The sequence below is a fragment of the Copidosoma floridanum genome, unplaced genomic scaffold (assembly GCF_036245765.1).
Source record: "Copidosoma floridanum isolate Cflo_tuat_1 unplaced genomic scaffold, Cflo_Japanese_pri ptg000017l, whole genome shotgun sequence".
NCBI classification, from domain to species: domain Eukaryota; kingdom Metazoa; phylum Arthropoda; class Insecta; order Hymenoptera; family Encyrtidae; genus Copidosoma; species Copidosoma floridanum.
The window spans coordinates 10,387,757-10,407,188 of NW_028321894.1; the positions used below are offsets into that span (position 1 = coordinate 10,387,757).

The following is a 19,432-nucleotide window of genomic DNA, read 5'->3' on the forward strand; positions in this document are numbered from 1 at the left end:
CGTGGGTGGCTGGGCCACTGATCGCGTGCGGCACGGATCACTTCGGTGTGTCCACGAGGACGATTTAGCGAAACCACTGCGAAGCGTGTTCAACGTTGTAGCTTTGGTTAGTGCCTAACCTGATGTGTCCGCTTGACGCTGAATGGTAACGCCGCGAGTCCCAATGGCAAAGGGTCTTGCAGTGGCGGCAAAATCAGGATAAGCTATACCAAGTTAAGGTGAAGTTGAAAGAACTGATTGACTAAAGGTATAGTAAAGTGGTTATTCTTGGACGAGCCGGCTTGGGGACAAGCGTCCTCGTTTCAGAATCCTAAGGGGGCCGTCATTAAAAATGACGACACGGGTGTGGCAAGCCCGAGTGACCCCGAGCCAGGGAAGTCGAGCGCCATCTTCTCTGAATACGGTAATCGAACTTGATGCTTCAACGACTTGCACTCGGGCGTGAGTGCAGGAACGTTGCATTAACGGAGACCCAGAACCAGTACTGACCACCTGGTTGAGAGACTAAGGCTCTTGAACCCCTTTTCTTTAGAAAAACGAAGCGCATGAAGTACACTGCGATTGGGGGCAGCAGGTTGTTCTAGTCAAACGCCTGATACTTTGCGCATCTCCTTCTTCCATGAGCGCAGATGAACAAAAATCTGTCAATGATTACAAGTAGGAGCAAAACGCGAAAAGCAAAAGGCGAAAAGCAAGTAAGTGTGAAAAAGAGAAATGCAAAGAGCAACTGACTGACTCTCGCATGGACCCCAACGGGAGTAGCTGAGCCCTTTGCAAGGTTAGAAAGAGAATGACCCTACTTCGGACAAATAAGGACCATGGTCCGATTGCGATCAGAGCTGTGATTGTATCAGCTCAAGACCTGAAGCGCAGAAGCGCCAGGTCAAGGCATGTGTCGCCATAAGAACACCAAGGCCAGTTGAGCTGCTTCGTTGAGATCGTGAACTGAAAAACGGACGGTGCGGAAAGCTTTTCTCCACTGAGATTGGGTGACCTGACCATGAGTCTAAGTAAGGGATCGAACACGAGGCAAAGCTTGACCGGTTGGCTGAGGGCCAAGAATTAGAAAGCAGGCGGTAAACTTAAGTATTGCTGCCTATGAGAATGTACGTTACCATTTATGGAAAAATGAAAAGGTTAGAACGTCAAGTTAGTGTAGCATACGACAATTGTTGACTGCGCATAATTGAGAAAGCACCAAATACGAACGTCTATGCGTAGTCACGATCACTATGCTCGCTGACCCCCCTTTGAATGCAAACTCGATTTGAACTGCTCAAGGAAAGGAACTATCCTTTGGCAACCTTGACGCTGTCCGGACCGATAACTCTTTTATTTAAAAGATGAGTATGAGAGACCAATAGAAAATTTGGCCTTAGGGAGTTGCGCCCCTACTCATTTCAAGCAAACGACGTGGCTCCAGGCGGGAGCCGACGGACACGCCGCCTCGAGGTTCCCCGTGGATGCGATCATCGTCAAAGCTGTCTGCGAACGGTTGGATCTGGAATGACCAATCAAGAGTCGGGGCAGCTGATAATTGTAACGAAAGTGTCTGGCCCGGACTCCAGCTGTATCGATCATAGAGACCCGATAAGATTTACTTTCGGATCTCCTTAGAGATGCAGCTGGTACGAACCAACGGGCGTCTTAATTTCTCCAAAGTTGGACCTAGGGTGGGTCTTGCGGGGTCGCAGATGGGTTACTTCCAGATTACCTTAGTACCTTTCTTGAGACTGCCAGCCCCAAGCGGTGGCGATCAGTCTGGAAACGGGGAGCAGCGTCAGCCGGTTTCCCCGAAAAATATCGCTGTGCACTTCTTCGTGCGTCGTTCTCTTCACTGTCCACGAGGACGCTGGAGGGATCGAAATTCATGGTGGAATGAAGAGCTAGCGAAAGCCAAGAAACATTTAAATAAAACGCATCGAATGCTCAAAAGATACCACGAAGATTTTTGGTAAATTAATACAGAGCTCTGCGAAATAAATATAAGGTCATGATACGTCGGGCCAAAAATGAAAGCTGGAGAGACTTTGTTAGAAGCTGGGACTCTTCCAGAAACGAAAGATGCTCTAGCATTTTCTGCTCAAGAGCTCAGAATTGCCGAGAAAGGATTAAAAAATGGCAAAGCACCAGGAGTGGATCTGCTGGAAGTTCAGGTTGTCAAAAGAGCAACTAGACTCCTAGCGGATGAGTTTCTGAGGCTAATGAACGCCTGTTTGGAAAAAGGCCATTTTCCCCAGGAGTGGAAAAAGGGACGGCTCACGATCCTATTGAAAAGTTTTGACAAGGACCTTGCAGACCCAGGCTCATACCGCCTGATTAATTTTTTATCCGTGAACGGCAAACTTCTGGAGAAGCTTATGGTTAATAGACTCAACAGCGAAATACTGAGCTCCAGGGGCATATCCGATCACCAGTTCGGTTTTAGGACCCAGAGGTCAACCGAGGATGCCATAGAGGAACTGAGACAAATAGTAAGTCAATCGACAAGTCGGTACACTTTCGGGATCCTATTTGACATAAAGGACGCCTTCGATAATGTTCAGCATTCAGCTGTCCTTTCGGCTCTGAAAAAAAGGGGCTGACAAAAGAACATCTACCAGCTTATAAAAAGCTATTTCGAAAACCGGCAAGTCTTCCTAGAATGGGCCAAACGATCTGCCTCAAAAATGGCACCAAAAGGGTGCCCGCAGGGCTCAGTGCTTGGGCCCAGCTGTTGGAACCTTGCATTTAACCCGCTACTAGAAAGACTTGAGGCAAGACCGAACGTAGAGTTCCTGGCCTATGCTGACGATCTCATCACAATTGTGAAGGGTAACTCTCGAAGAGAAATTGAAGCAAAAGGCCAGGAAGTCGTCGACGAGGTCATAAAATAGAGCGAAAGCGTAAAACTTGAAATTTCAGAGAAGAAAACCGAAGGTATATACCTTAAAATCAATGAATTTGAAAGAAATGGTCCCAACGTAAAGCTAAGACCTGATAGGCCCAAAAGATCAAGGAAAAATAAAGCAGCTCCGTTACTACGGCTGCCAGTAATCAAAATCAAGGGCAAAAATTTGAAAACAAAGAAAAACGTCAGGTACCTGGGAATCAACATTAAACAGGGTATGCACTTCGGCAATCACTGCAAATACCTCAAGGACAAAGTAACGCCGCTTTTTTACAAACTAAGAAGACTTGCAAACAGCGCGTGGGGCCTAAGGTTCCCAACGTGCATGCGAATTCACCGAGCGGTATTCGCACACCACGGTCGCCTATGCAGCCGCAGGATGGGCGAACAAGTGCACATCGCATGACATTCGAATGCTATCAAGCGCACAGCACACGACGCTCGTAGCTGCTACCCAAGCGTATAAAACCGTCTCGACGGATGCGCTATGTGTACTAGCGGGCACACTTCCAGTTGACATTCTTCTAGAAAGCCGAATTGCCCTGAACAATTTGAGGAAGGGGAAACCAATCTCCTTTGGAAATCTCAAAGAAGTCAGGGCAGAAGAAATCAGCAAAAAACAAATAAAGGAGGAAGCCCTAGACGCATGGCATAAAAGATGGGACAGCTCGAATAATGGTCGAATAACTTATTCGTTCATCAAAAACGTCAAAGACCGACTTGACATGAAATGGTTAGAATTAAACCACGCAAGCACCCAGGTTCTCACTGGCCATGGAAACTTTAAAGCAAACCTGCACCGGTTTAGCCTAGCGGACAGTGATGCCTGTGGTTGTGGAAAAAAGAACACATCTGAGCATAGACTCACGAGCTGCCCTAGAACGTATGAGAATCGAAAGCAATTCATGCGAAAGGTAGGACTCGATACGTGGCCAGAAAGCAACGAATACTTTGTGTCAAGTCAAGAAATCCTTGCCACTTTCTCGGAGCTCTGCAGATCCATCGTAATAGATGCAATCTCCGAGGGTGATGAAGAAACTTGAAATTATATCCTCTTTATCGAAAGACGAGGATAAGAGGCCAATAGAAAATCGGCCTTAGGGATTTGCGCCCCTACTCAAATCATAGCAGACGACGCGGCTCCAGGCGGGAGCCGATGGACACGCCGCCTCGAGGTTCCCCGTGGATGCGATCATCGTCAAAGCTGAGTGCGAACGGTTGGATCTGGAATGACCAATCAAGAGTCGGGGCAGCTGATAATTGTAACGAAAGTGTCTGGCCCGGACTCGAGCTGTATCGATCATAGAGACTCGATAAGATTTACCTTTGGATCTCCTTGGAGATGCAGCTGGTACGAACCAACGGGCGTCTAAATTTCTCCAAAGTCGGACCTAAGGCGGGTCTTCCGGGGTCGCAGATGGGTTACTTCCAGATTTCCTTAGTACCTTTCAAGAGACTGCTAGCCCCAACCGGTGGCGATCAGTCTGGTAACGGGGAGCAGCGTCAGCCAGTTTCCCCGGAGAATATCGCTGTGCACTTCTTCGTGCGTCGTTCTCCTCACTGTCCACGAGGACGATTTAGCGAAACCACTGCGAAGCGTGTTCTACGTTGTAGCTTTGGTAAGTGCCTAACCTGATATCTCCACGTAACGCTGAATGGTAACGCCACGAGCCCCAATAGTAAAGGGATTCGCAATAGCGGCAAAATCAGGATTAGCTGTACTAAGTCAAGGTGAAGTTGAAAGAACTGATTGACTAAAGGTATAGTGAAGTGGTTATCCCTGGACGAGCCGGCTTGGGAACAAGCGTCCTCGCTTTAAAATCCTTAGGGGGCCGTCATCAAAAATGACGACACGGGTGTGGCAAGCCTGAGTGACCCCGAGCCAGGGGAGACGAGCGCCATCTCCTCTGAATACGGTAATCGAACTTGATGCTTTAACGACTTGCACTAGGGCGTTAGTGCAGGAACGTTGCATTAACGAAGACCCGGGGCTTGGCTTCACTGCCCGGCTGCGACGTGAAGACTCTGTAAACTTCTCAGAAATCTAAGCTGCTTGAATGGTGAGAGATTTAATGGCCCGCTGGGAGCCCGGGTCGCTAGTTCGAGAAAATAATTCTTATATAAATATGTACAAATTAAAGTATCCACCCACGGATGCCCAGGTATCTGGATGGAGTAAGAAACGGATAAATAAAAATACAAAATGGAAGCGAGTAAAAGAGAAAGAGAAGGAAAAAGGAGCTGTGTGAGCAGCAAAAGGAAAGCTATAACTGAAAGCACAGAATCGAAAGGGGACCCCGTTCACCCCAAGCGACAAAAATTTAAAAGCAATGCGCGGGCAATGAGCAGCCCCCCAATGCCCTCTCGAACTCTCAGCATAGCGCCTTACCCCAAGAGTGGTGGTCGTGGGACGAAGGAGGGCAATGAACGGTCGGAAATGCTCATAGCGAATCGCCTAAGTGAGGTTCACACAACCCTGAAGAGGTGTGATGCACTGCCTCAAACTATCACGTCCTCTCAGGATCCTTGAAAAGATTTAACTGTCGAAAGCAAAAACCCTGATGAAAAAGACCGAGAACCACCAGTGTTCGGAAGTAACTTCGAGTCAGGTCAGTTTCTCAAGGTCAATGTCCTGCAATTAAATGTCGGTAGATCCAATAAGGTAACTGGTGAAGTGAGGCAGCTCATTTCTACCAAAAGATTGGACATACTTCTTCTGCAGGAGCCTGCCAAGAGTAAGCTAGGAAAGTGATGGAAATGTACTGGTCTCGGCTCTAACACGGTTATGGCCACCCGCTCCATGGAGCCTTGGGCTGCCATTGTTGTAACAAATCCGCACTATGGTGCTCTTTATGTTCCTCAGCTAAGCAATTAAAGCTGCATAGTTGCTGAAATCACCGCTCCTGGACTCTCATTTTATGTTGTCAGCTGCTATTTTAAATACGGCGATGACAAAGAGGGGCACCTTGCTCATCTGGACAAAGTGCTTAGAAAACTTAATGAAAAGTGGATGGTAGTAGGCGCTGACTTCAATGCTGAATCATCGCTTTGGAGCCTAAGAGGCACCAACGCAGATGGTGAAGCTCTTGAACTGCTTATGGCTACCCATGATCTCACTGTCCAAAACAAGGTCACTGAACCACCAACATATGAGTCTAAGGGGCGGATATCTTGGATAGATGCCACCATAGCAAATTCGTTGATAAGCCACAGGATCTTTCACTGGAGAGTGCAGGAGTCGTGGACAACTGGTGAACATAAGTCAGTATCATTTACGCTGAAGGTTCCAAATGCTATAAGCATGGCTTTTCCCAGGATAAGGTTCAACCTTGACAAAGCAGACTGGGAAAGGTTTGGAAGAGAATTCAGCAAGCTCTCAACTAAGAGACTGAACAGCCTTGAGCTGAGTGGGACTGATGAAATAGAACGATATGCCAAAGCGTTAAACAAAATCATGTACGATGCTTGCATACAATCAATACCAAAGAGGGGTCGTCAGAGAAGTAAGAATCCGGGGTGGAGTAAGGAGTTAGCGTTAGCTAAAAAGAAACTGATCAAAACCTATAGGTTGCTAAAACGAAACCATGACCCTGTCTTGGTGTATGAGTACAATGCCCTAAGAAAGGAATATGAAAGAATGATTTACTTTGCAAAGAAAGAGAGCTGGCAGAATTTTGTCACGACTGTTGGCAATGACGACATCTTTGGCCATGTATATCAAAACATGGCAAATAAAACCACACCTCGATCAGCATTTAGCGCACTAACAAACGAGGACAATTTCACATTGTCAATGACTGAAACAGCTGATACCCTGTTAAACACTCATGTCCCGGATGACAACAAAACTGACGACCCTCCAGAACTCAGTAAAATGAAGAGAGAGGCAGGTGTCTTGCTGGAAACGGACGACTCCCATGCCTTTTCTGCTTTGGAGCTCAAGGTTGCCACTAGAGGTATGAGGAACGGTAAGGCACCAGAATTCGATCTCCTAGAGGTGCAAGCTGTCAAACGAGCAGTGAAGCTACTCGAGGGACGATTCTTAGATCTAATAAACGCTTGCCTGGGCAAAGGATATTTTCCCCAGGTCTGGAAGAATGGGTTGCTTGTGATTCTACTCAAAAGTTTTGATAAGGACCTTGCAGACCCACGCTCATACCGCCTGATCAATCTTCTGCCTGTAGCTGGTAAACTCTTGGAAAAGCTCATCGCTGCAAGACTTAGCCACGAAATACTAAACCCTGAAGGTATCTAAACTCACCAGTATGGTCTCACTCCTCGTAGGTCAACGGAAGACGCCATAGTAGAGCTTAGACGCTTAGTAAGGGAATCCAAAAGTCGCTATACTTTTGGTATTCTTTTTAATATCAAGGGTGCGTTTGACAACGTGCAACACTCAGCAGTTCTTGCAGCATTGAAAGCAAAAGGCTGTTTCAAGAACATGTACCAGCTCATAGTGAGCTATTTTAAAAAAAGGCCAGTCTGCCTTGAATGGGCAGATCAGTCTGCATTAAAAATAACAGCGAAGGGATGCCCCCAGGGTTCGGTCCTCGGGCCTTGCTTCTGAGACTTGGCTTTTAACTCGCTGCTAGAAATCCTGGAAAATAAACCCGACGTAGAGTTTCTAGCTTATGCTGATGATTTCATCACGGTAATAGGAGTAAACTCACGAAAAAAAATTGAAAAGAGAGGCCAAGAGGTTGTGGATGAGGTCCTTGGATGGAGCGAAAAAGTAAAACTCGAGATCTCTGAAAGTAAGACCGAAGGCATCTATCTCAAAATCAATGAATTAGGAAAGACTGATTGTAGCAGAAAACCCAGGCCTGACAGGCCAAAGAAATCTAAAAAGAGAAAGGCGACCCCGTTGAGGCGGACGCCGATAATCAAGATCAGAGGCAAAAGTTTGAAAGTAAAGAAAACTGTCAGATACCTGGGAGTCATGATTGACCAAGGTATGAGTTTTGGCTCCTACTGCTCATATCTAAGAGACAAAGTGACGCCGCTTTTTTAAAAGCTAAGGAGGCTTGCAAATGGTACATGAGGGCTCAAGCTCTCAGCTTGCATGCGCATTCACCAAGCTGTGTTCGCCCCTACGGTTGCCTACGCGGCAGCGGCTTGGGTGGACAAATGCACGGTACATGACATTCGAGAACTTGCCAGTGTGCAGCACACTACCTTGTTTGCAGCAACCCACGCTTATAAAACGACATCAACAGATGCGCTATGTGTAATCACGGGCACTCTCCCTGTTGACATTCTCCTTGAAAGCAGAATCGCCTTATATAATCTGCGAAAAGGGAAATCAGTTTCCCTAGGTAATCTCAAAGATATCGAGGCTGATAACATGAGCAAGAAAGAAATAAGGGAGGAGGCCATGAACATATGGCAAAAAAGGTGGGATAGCTTGACAAAGGGACGTGTAACTTTCTCATTCTTGAAAGATGTCAAAACGAGGATCAACTCCAAATGGCTTGAGCCGAGCCACGCTTGTATGCAGGTACTAACAGGACACGGTAATTTTGGCACGAATCTAACCCGGTTCAGCTTAAAGAAAAACTGTACCTGTGCCTGTGGTGACTCGGACACCTCAGAGCATCGACTCTCAAAATGTCCTAGAACACTCAAAAGCCGAATGCAGTTCATGAAAGAGACGGGGCTAAGGGCTTGGCCTGTGAACAATGAGCTCTTTGTGTCAAGCCCAGAAGTCTTCAAAGCCTTCTCAGAACACTGCAAAACCATAGTTAAGGACATTGACTCTGCGGAATGAGTAAACCATAGTAGCAAATACTGAAAGCTGGAAAGCTGGGTGTGAACGGCTCATAGGGCAAAGCCGTCAGGGAGTTGTGCCCCTGCCCGTATCACAGCTAATTGCGTTGTTCCAAGCGGGAACAAGCGGACGCGCCTCCGCGCTGGTGCCCCGTGGACACGATCGTCGCAAAGGCTGTCTCCGAACGGTTGGATCTGGAATGACCAATTAGGAGTTGGGGCAGCTGACAATCGTGACTAAAGCGTCCGCCTCGGTACCTGAGCTCACCGCTCATGCAGGTTGATAAAATGTATCTTCGGTTGGCATGAGAGGTGTGCTCGACACGACCTAACGAGCGCTTCGATTTTTCTAAGTCGGACCCTTGGCGGGTCTCGCTAATAGCAGGTGGTTGTGCTTCCTAGATTCCTCTAGTACTAGCAAGAGGTTGTAAGCCCCTTCTGGTGTGCAAACGGCCGGGAACGAAGAGCAGTTTCAGCCATCGAATGGAGAACACAGCTGTGCACTTCTACATGCGTCAAAACCCTTCTGTCCACAAGGACGAGATTCCCTTAGTACCTTTTAAGAGACTGCCAGCCCCATTGGTGGCCATCAGTCTGGAACCGGGGAGCTGCGTCAGCCGGTTTTCCCAGAGGATATCGCTGTGCACTTCTTCGTGCGTCGTTCTCCTCACTGTCCACGAGGACGCTGGTGCATCGCGATCGCGAACACGTGAATATACCGCGGCATATCGATCAGAAGGCGGAATTAAAAAAGAGCACACAAGAAAGCACGGCGTTCGTTAAACCTAATCTACGTGAGAAAAACACGAGGTCACAGAAAAACTATAAGCACGAATTACTACGGTGAGTCCCAAGAGAGCCGACGTAAGTATCTCAAGAGAGCCAGACGTAGAGCGACCTTATTACTTAAAACAAAAGGTTATTAGTTCTGATGCGTCGGCGCTGGTTAAGACTCTCCCCCTCCCTCTCTCCACTCAGACAGGGGGAGACTTGATCCTGTCTCGACTAATTGGTGTGAAAACTGTCTCTTTCTCTTTTCCTCCTCTTTTCTTGCTGTACATGTACAAGTGCGGATGTGTGTGCACGATTGCACGAAAGCAAAATCTTTCTTCCTTGAATTATGGACCGACGCGGCTATTATAGAGGTATATTTCATACCGAACCGACGGAACACGCAGTTTTAGTTTGCACGCAATGCAATGTGCGTAAGGCGCCTGCAGCATTGGTTTCTGCGTGCAGTTTGGATGTGCAAAAGTGTGTGCAGCTTGTGAACGTAGTAGTTATATGCACACAGAAATATTGTTAGTGAGCGTGTTGCATGCAGATGTAGGAAAATAATTGTGAAACTTTTTTTGTTTTATTTTAAAAATCAGTTTAGTATAAAGATAAGAATGAAATTGATTAACGTAAGAAGACTTGTAAGCACGTATTACTTATAACATTTGGTTTAGTAAACATCTTATTTTTGTAATGCATAAAAACCTACAAAAAAAATTTTATCAGAACTATTTTCATCAAAAGTTACGCTTAACCAATTACGTCGTAGCCAGTTGTCCACGGAGGCTGTTGGTTTTGTCGTTTAAGACGTTAATACACTGCATAATACGAATTTCTATCTTGCTTTGATGACTTTATTAAAATGCTTGTTAGAAACCATTGCATGATTTCAAGGTATTTTTTTTTAAGACCCTTGATGAACACTAATGTGTGCAACTAAGCTAGCAATTATTTTCCACCATGTCACTTTTTCAGTAGTAGTAGGCCTAGATTAGTCAGCCTACCACGTCTTTCTTTTATATGAAGCAAGCAGCTATACAGAATGCGATCATCCAGACTTACCTGGGCCTCATCGTCTGGCTTAACCTGCCACCAGGCCCCCCACGCCAGTCAGAGAATGGCCCTAACGCATGCAAACCAAAACAACTAGTCAGTATACCAGCATGTGTTTAATAAGATATGATGCATGTATCTAAAAAAAATTTTATAACAACCACTTGCTTCTATACACAACGGGGTCTTATTTTTTTTTGGCCTGGAGCAAGCATTAAAGAGTCCCCTGCAGCGACAGCACAAAGCAAAGAGCAAAAACACTAGCAGCAATGACCTATTAACCAAGATCAATAAAAAAAAAAAACATAAGGCTCACATCCACGAAGATAGAGACACACATGCAAACACTGCCCACGCCCACCAATCGATGCCCTCCACCACTGCCACAAATAGCCGCACCATCTGCCCAACGTTAGCTCAGATCTTAAAAGGATGGCCCTATCTGCCACCCGAGAAAAAAACCGGTAAGAAGAAGCAAACAAAACCCTGCCGAAAATAGATTTTTTTTTTCTTTTTTTTTTTTTTTTTTTTGTTAAGGGAAGGAAAATGCATTGAGGCACAACGCAGGGACAGTTGTAGTGTGAGACTCTATGGATTTTTTTTATTAGACCACCAATACCCACTAAACGCCCCCCATGCCACGTGGCTTTTGTTCCACCCCGAAACCGCGTTAGCATTACTTCAGGGTGGAGCCACAAGGGAGACCATCACGTCTCACAGCATTAACAAGCTAACTCGCCACCATTTGCTAGAGGTGCTGATGCTCTCAAGTCCTAAAAAGGACTCGGGGTCCCTGAGAACCAGCACCTTGTCTAGTGCTTAATAGTAGGCCGCCTACTTAGCCAGCACCACTATAGGCCTAATTCTTTTCCTTGCTGATAGGTAAAAAGTACCCAGTGCAGCGTGGGTCCACATGAGCCTGTCTTTCAACTCAAGGCCTTATTGCCTTATTCTGATCCTGCTTAGGCCTTATTCCTGGCCTCTTTCAGGGCTCTTCTAAATGAAGGGCAGCTCCTGCTGCCTGCTTCGTGCTTGTTGTCCGTTGTTGGTCAAAGGAAGCACCGTACTGGGCCCTCACACTCTTTTTTTCGGTGGTTTAAGCTCCCACACCGGAAGCACAGCTTAGATCTGTTTTTGTTCTTACAGTTGCCCGAGATGTGTCCATATCCCAGGCATTTGAAACATCTTGTTTTTTCGATTCTTCTTCAAATTCAGCAGCATACAAAGCCAACTTGTAACCTGCATTCCTTTTCTCCTTGTCTGGCAGATGCTTCGTCCACCTTTATTAAAGCCAGCCTCTGTCCTCTGGCATTTGGCTTTAAGAGAGCAACTTCTGGCTCCTGGCTCTAATGTCAAAAAGTCCTAGCGAAGGCCTCTTTGACCTCATCTCCCTCTACAATGGCATCCAGGTCTCAGACCTCCATAGTCACTTTTCTGTCGCTCATTTTGACAGTACCCTGTCCGGCTACCGACTTTTCAATTTGCTGTGAAAATGCAGTAGCATTCTCTACACCTATAGTTTTAATAAGTATGTCTTCTTTTTTTGTAGTGACAACACTTTGGACTGACACTTTAGCCTTATCGAGGTCAAAGTTCGCCTTCATAGTCTTCAGCACCGTTGCAAAGGTCTGTCCTTCAGCCATCTTTACTACTACTGTTGTTGTACCGGCTTGTTTCGTCATTCAGTTGAATTTCTTCTTGTTTGCCACTGCCTGTTTTCTTTTTCTTTGAAGACATAGCCTGCTGGCGTTTTTCAGGGCTGTCCGATGGGCTCCTGTTTCTCGGACTTCGTTCTATTTCCTTTAACGCAGTGTTCAGGGTTTGTTTCTGTAGAAGCCGTCAAAAATTATCTGGCCTTTTTTCCCTCCACTGCAGGGTTTTAAATGACGACTTCCAAGCGTTGGTATACGGATCTTCTTTAATAAGACAACCTTTTCTTAGCACCTCTGCCTCTTGAAAATGCTTAAGCGCCACTTTAAGCCCATTTTTAACAGCGTTTGCTGTATTGCCATACTTATCGATAATTAGTTGTAGCGTCTCTGTAATGTCATTCATTGCTGTTATGACTTTATCAGCAACTTGCTGTCACTTCACTCCAAGCCTAGTGACACTTTCTTCTAAAAAAGCAGGCTCTTCCTGGGTCTGGTTGCTAAATACTGACACGTTGCTGACCTCGGGATCGTTATTGCCTATACGTGACAGGCTTTGTCTTCGTCCTTTGTCTGTAAAAAAAGGCCATGGAACATTTAGCAGTCCCTGTTGGCCATGAGATACGTCTTTGTGCCCCCCCCCCCAAAATTCGTAAGGCATGCGACAGTCACCCGGGCTTCCACTGGATTGGAACTACCAGCGGATTCCCTCAGAAAGAATACTGCCTAGGGTACTAGTTTTGCATCGACGTTATTTATTTTGGCATCTTTTTAAGTGTCGCACTAACCCGTAAAGGCTAGCACTACCACTTTTTTTCTAGAAATAAGTATTTGGAAATGGTTAGAACCAGGGCAGCAGTTCTCTCTGTTACCAGAGAGAACCGCTTCTTGCTAGGGCCGACCGGAAGTCGCCACTCTTCCTCAGTGCCACCTGCGGAGACTGCCGTGGCGTTGAGTAACAAATGTAAGAATAGTGTTCATGTGTAATGTATGTATATGTTGGTACACAACGGTCATCCCAGTGAGACGAACGGCAGGTGTACAGTTTCACGACCGCGCAGACCACCCAACAAAATGGGCTGGTGTAAGGCACTAAGGTGCCGCCGTATAGCCTCCTCAGTGGAAGTAAGCCTAGATTAGTCAGCCCACCACGTATTTTTTGTTTATGAGGCGTACAGCCATATTAAATTTGGTTACCCAGTATTACCTGGGCCCCATCGTCTGGCGTTACCTGCCACCAGTCCACCAATGCAAGCCCGGGAAAGGACCCTCCACACGCAACCCAGAACAATCCGAAAGTGTCCCTGTGTTTGTTTAGTGAGAGTGTAATGCATGTATTTGAGAAGAATTTTTTAACCGCCTCTTACTTTTGTACACGACGGGTGCTAGTTTTTGTTGGTCTGCATCAAGCAATGGGGTGCCACCTACGGAAGCAACAAAAAGCGAAGAACAAGAAGCACAAGCAGAGCCGGCCCATGCATCTACACCGATAGAGACATGGGGCACTAGTCCCTCGTCCACACCGCCACAGACACACACGCCAACGTCACACACGCCTCCTAATCAACGCCTCCGACCACCACCACAGAGAGCCAACTCAACTGCCCATCGTCACCTCATATTTTGAGAGGATGACCTTATCCGCCATCTAAGGAAGCGCCCAGTATGGAGGAACTAGCGAAAACCCCACCTAGGAATAGTAGTAGTAGTAAAAGTAGTAGTAGTAGTAGTAGTAGTTAAAGTAGTAGTCGTGAAAATACTAGTAGTAGTAGTAGTAGTAGTAGTAGTAGTTTTTTTTTTTTCTTTTTTTTTATGGTGGGAGGGAAAATGCATTGAGGCACACTGCAGAGACAACGGTAGTGTGAGACTCGGTGGATTTTTCTTATTAGACCACCTATACCCATTAAAAGCCCCCCCCTCACGCGGCGTGGCTTTTGTTCCACCCCGGAACCGCGTTAGCATTACTTCAGGGTGGAGCCACCATGGAGAACATCGTATCTCACAGCATTTGCGAGCAAGCTCACCACCAGTTGCTACAGGTGCCAGTCCTCTCGAGTCCTGAAAAGGACTTGGGGTTCCTGAGGACTGGCACCCATCTTCTAGCGCTTTAATGATGCTTCCTCTTGCTGATGAGTATAAATACTTATCGCAGCTTGAGTCCACATCCTTCGTTTAGGGGCCCCTGCTACCTGCAGGGCGGCTTTCTACTCTTCTTTTTTCTGTTGGAGGACTGACTTGACGAAGCCATTTACTGCTGTCCACCCTTCTTCGCTGCTGATCATCTTGGGGATAATGGTTTTGGGAGTGGCCACCTCGCCAATTTCGTCCACCAGCTGCTGGCGCTCACGGTGCCATCTCTCACACACGAAAAACGTATGTTTAACAGTATTATCTAACGCAGGGTAGTAAAGACACCTAGATGTTGCCTTCACCGCCATGCAGTGAAGATAGGCATCGAACTGACCATGCCCGGAGAGGAACTGGGTGCGGTGGTAGTTTACCTCTCTATGTCCTCTCTCCACCCATGGCCGCAGGTCCGGAATCAGGCAATGCGTCCATCTACCCACTAGATCCCGATCCCAATCCTGTTGCCACGTCGTCAACGCTTTCTTCCGTCTGTCGCTATTGCTTTGGTCGCCGGAGCCCAGGAATTTTCTTCACCGCTCCCGCGAAAGCATCACGATGGGTATCGTTCGTGCTATTACCATAGCGGCAGCAGAGGAGACCGTGTGGTAGGCACACGCGATTCTTAAGGATCCGATGCGCTGCCCCGAAGTTAGGCGCTCTCGGAGATCTTTCCTCGCGAGTGCGTCCGCCCACACCTCCACACCGTACAGCAGGATCAAGTTGGAGACTGACGCAAGGAGCCGTCTTTTGGCTTTCCGTGGGCCTCCAACGTTTGGCATTAACCGTGAAAGCGCCTTGAGACTCCAGCGGCTTTTTCGGCTGATCTTCTTATGTTCTCCCCGAAGGTGAGTCGTGAATCGATCCACACTCCAAGGTAGCGCACCACCAGACTCGCGCGAATCACCTTACCTGCAACGGCCAGGCGAAAGTCCTCCCCGAACCATCTCTGCCTAGTGAGGACGACCATCTCTGTTTTCCCTACAGGTAGCTCGAAACCATGATCCCGGAGCCATTCTGACACTATCACGACCGCCCACCGTATTTTGCCCTCAGCCTCCTCTCGCGTTCTCGCTGTGACGTGCAATGCTATATCGTCAGCAAAGCCCGTCAGCTTGACCCCCAGAGGCATTTCAAGGCGCAAAAGTTCGTCGTAGATGAGATTTCAGTAATCTGTGCCGAGGGCAGATCCCTGTGCGACTCCCGATGTCAGACGCCTCTCTCTTGGTCCATCCTTAGTGTAGTACCGGAGTACTCGATCCTGGAGGTAACTGTCCAGGATATTTCTCAGGTAGTCCGGTACATTCTGACGCTTCAGGGCCCTCATTATGTCGGACCATTCCGCCAAGTTAAGTGCATTCTTCATGTCAAGAGTCGCCAGGACACAGACGCTCCTCGTCTTAAGAGAGGGTCTCTATGCCTCCTCAACTGACTCGAGGACCTCGGCCACAGCCATAACCGTTGATCGCCCCTAATGAAACCCATACTAATTTTCTGAGAGGCTGACTTTTATTCTCAAGCGAGTTCTGATCAGCCTCTCTAGCATTTGTCCAGCATTGTTTAACATACCTAAGGGTAGGAATGATGACGGGACCAGGAGGGGTGGTTTGCCCTTATCCAGAAGAACAAGCCTGTGGATCTTTTAACGCCTGCTGAACAGTCTAACGCGCAGGTACGCATTGAACATGTCCAACAAAACGTGTGGCTTTTTCACAGCTATTATCTTAAGGACTTCAGACGGCACCCCATCCGGACGAGGGGCCTTTCACCCCAGCGTGTCCGATGCCACTGACCTCAATTCATCGAGCGTAAATAGAGGCACCTGTCCAAACCTTATTTCCTCTTGCCTTCTAGCAGAATGCTTCTTAAAGAGACAAGAGACTACTCTCTTCAAAAAGGTAGGCTCCATCGGCGGCGTCGGGTCCGTACCGCGAAGTCTTTTTAACGCACTCCGGTAGCCCAGGCCCCACGTGTCCTTATCTATCTCATCTATGAGCTCGCGCCAGCATCGGTTCTTGCTCACCTTGATCGCCCTCACCAACGCTTTTTTTGCTTCCTAGTAGTAGTAGTAGTAGTAGTAGTAGTTTTTTTTTTTTTTTTTTTTTTTGTGGAGGGAGGGGAAATGCATTGAGGCACACCGCAGGGACAGCGGTAGTGTGGGACTCGGTGGATTTTTTTTATTAGACCACCCATACCCACTAAAACCCCCCCCATGCCGCGTGGCTTTTGATCCACCCCGGAACCGCGTTAGCATTACTTCGGGGTGGAGCCACCAGGGAGACCATCGCGTCTCACAGCATTAACGAGCTAACTCGCCACCATTTGCTAGAGGTGCTGATGCTCTCGAGTCCTGAAAAGGACTCGGGGTCCCTGAGGACCAGCACCCTGTCTAGCGCTTCATAGTAGGCCGCCTACTCAGCCAGCACCACTATAAGCTTAATGCTTTCCCTTGCTGATAGGTAAAAAGTACCCAGCGCAGCGTGGGTCCACATAAGCCTGTCTTTCCACTGAAGGCCTCTCTGCCTTATTTTGACCCTGCTTGGGCCTTATCCCTGGCCTCTTTCAGGGCTTTTCTAAATAAAGGGCAGCTTCCGCTGCCTGCTTCGTGCTTGTTGTCCGTTGTTGGGCAAAGGAAGCACCATGCTGGACCTAGGCACTCTTTCTTCCGGTGGTTTGAGCTTCCACACCGGAAGCAAAGCTTGGATCTGTTTTCTTCCCTACAGTTGCCCGAGACGTGTCCATATCCCAGGCATTTAAAACATCTTGTTACTTCGATTCTTCTTCGAATTCGGCAGCTTACAAAGCCAACTCGTAACCTGCCTTCCTTTTCTACTTGTCTGGCAGTTGTTTCGTCCACCTTGATTAAAGCCAGCCTCTGTCCTCTGGCATTTGGCTTTAAGAGAGCAACTTCTAGCTCCTGGCTCTGATGTCAAAAAGTCCTAGCGAAAGCCTCTTTGACCTCATCTTCCTCTACAATGGCATCCAGGTCTCGGACCTCTAATGTCACTTTTCTGTCGCTCATTTTCACGGTACCCTGTCCGGCTACCGACTTTTCAATTTGCTGTGAGAATGCAGTAGCATTCTCTACACCTTTGGCTTTAATAAGTATGTCTCCTTTTTTTGTAGTGACAACACTTTGGACTGCCACTTTAGCCTTATCGGGGTCAAAGTTCGCCTTCATAGTCTTCAGCACCGTTGCAAAGGTCTGCCCTTCAGCCATCTTTACTACTACTGTTGTTGTGGGGTCCACTTTTTTCTTCTGGCTTGTTTTGTCATTCAGGGGAATTTCCTCTTGTTTGCCACTACCTGTCTTCTTTTTCTTTAAAGACATAGTATGCTGGCGTTTTTCAGGGCTGTCCGATGGGCTCCTGTTTCTCTTACTTCGTTCTATTTCCTTTAAGGCAGTGTTCAGGGTTCGTTTCTGTACATGCGGACGGAAATTATCTCGCCTTTTTTCCCTCCACTGCAGGGATTCAAATGACGACTTCCAAGCGTTCATGTACAAATCTTCTTCAGTAAGACAGCGTTCTCTTAGCACCTCTGCCTCTTGAAGATGCTTAAGCGCCGCTTTGAGCCCATTTTTAACAGCGTTCGCTGTGTTGCCGTACTTATCATTAATCAGTTTTAGCGTCTCTGTAATGTCATTCGTTGCTAATTGGACTTTATCAGCAACTTGCTGTCGCTTTTTTCCGAGCCTAGTGGCACTTTCTTCTAAAGAGGCAAGCTCTTCCTGGGTCTGGTTGCTAAATACCGACACCTTGCTAACCTTGGTGTCGTTAGTGCCTATACTCGACAGGCTTCCTCGTCGTCCTTTGTCTGAAAAGAAAGGCCATGGAACATTTAGCAGTCCCTGTTGGCCATGAGACACGTCTTTGTGGCCCCCCCCAGAATCCGTGGGGCCTGCGTCAGTCACCCGGGCTTTCACCGGATCGAAACTGACGGCGGATTCCCTCAGAGAGGTTACCGCCTGGGGTACCTGTTTTACATCGACGTTTTTCATTTTGGCATCTTTTTAGTTTCGTACTGACCCGCGAAGGCCAGCACTACCCTTTTTTTCCTAAAAATAAGCATTTGGAAAGGGTTAAAACCAGGGCAGCAGCCCTCTCTGTTACCAGAGAGAGATGCTACTTGCTCGGGCCGGCCGGGAGTCACCACTCTCCCTCAGTCCCACCCGCGGAGACTGCCCTGGCGTTGAGTAACCAGTGTAAGAAGGGTGTTCGTGTGTAATGTATGTATTTGTTGGTACACAACGATCATCCCAGCGAGACGAGCGGCAGGCGTACAGTCCCGAGACCACGCAGACAACCCAACAAAACGGGCTGGCGTAAGGCACTAAGGTGCCGCCATATAGCCTCCTCAGTGGTAGTAAGCCTAGATTAGTCGGCCCACCACGTCTTTTTTGTTCATGAGGCGTACAGCCATATCAGATGTGGTTACCCAGACTTACCCGGGCCTCATCATCCGGCTTCACCCGTGGCCGGGCCCCCAACGCAAGCCCGGAAAAGGACCCGCCACACGCAACCCAGAACAATCCGTAAGTGTCCCTGTGTTTGTTTAGTAAGAGTGTGTGATGCATGTATCTGAGAAGAATGTTTTAACCGCCGCTTACTTCTATACACGACGGGTGCTAGTTTTTGTTGGCCCGCATCAAGCAATGGAGTGCCACTCACGGAAGCAGCAAAAAGCGAAGAACAAGGAGCACAAGCAGAGCCGGCCCATACATCCACACCGATGGAGGCAAGGGGCACTAGTCCCCCGTCCACACCGCCGCAGATACACACGCCAGCGCCACACACGCCCCCCGATCCAAGCCCCCGACCACCACCATAGAGAGCCACCTCAGCTGCCCATCGTCACCTCTTATTTCAAGAGGATGCCCCTATCCGCCACCCGGGGAAGCGCCCGGTATGGAGAAACTAGCGAAAACCCCACCCGGGAGTAGTAGTAGTAGTAGTAGTAGTAGTAGTAGTAGTAGTAGTAGTAGTAGTAGTAGTAGTAGTAGTAGTAGTAGTAGTAGTAGTAGTAGTAGTAGTAGTCGTAGTAGTAGTAGTAATAGTAGTAGTAGTAGTAGTAGTAGTAGTAGTAGTAGTAGTAGTAGTAGTAGTAGTAGTAGTAGTAGTAGTAGTAGTAGTAGTAGTAGTAGTAGTAGTAGTAGTCGTAGTAGCAGTAGATA

At 47.7% G+C, this 19,432-nt stretch overlaps 1 protein-coding gene across 1 annotated transcript; it reads right to left on the reverse strand.

Moving 5' to 3' along the window:
* Positions 1 to 14,339: 14,339 nt before the first annotated feature.
* LOC149374640 (uncharacterized) lies at positions 14,340 to 15,586 on the reverse strand. The gene is made up of 3 exons (XM_089592471.1): positions 15,439 to 15,586; positions 15,057 to 15,348; positions 14,340 to 14,790 (listed from the first exon to the last, which is right to left on the reverse strand). The coding sequence occupies exons 1-3, from the start codon at positions 15,584 to 15,586 to the stop codon at positions 14,340 to 14,342; spliced, it is 891 nt and encodes a 296-aa protein (XP_089448597.1).
* Between the last annotated feature and the right edge of the window lie 3,846 nt (positions 15,587 to 19,432).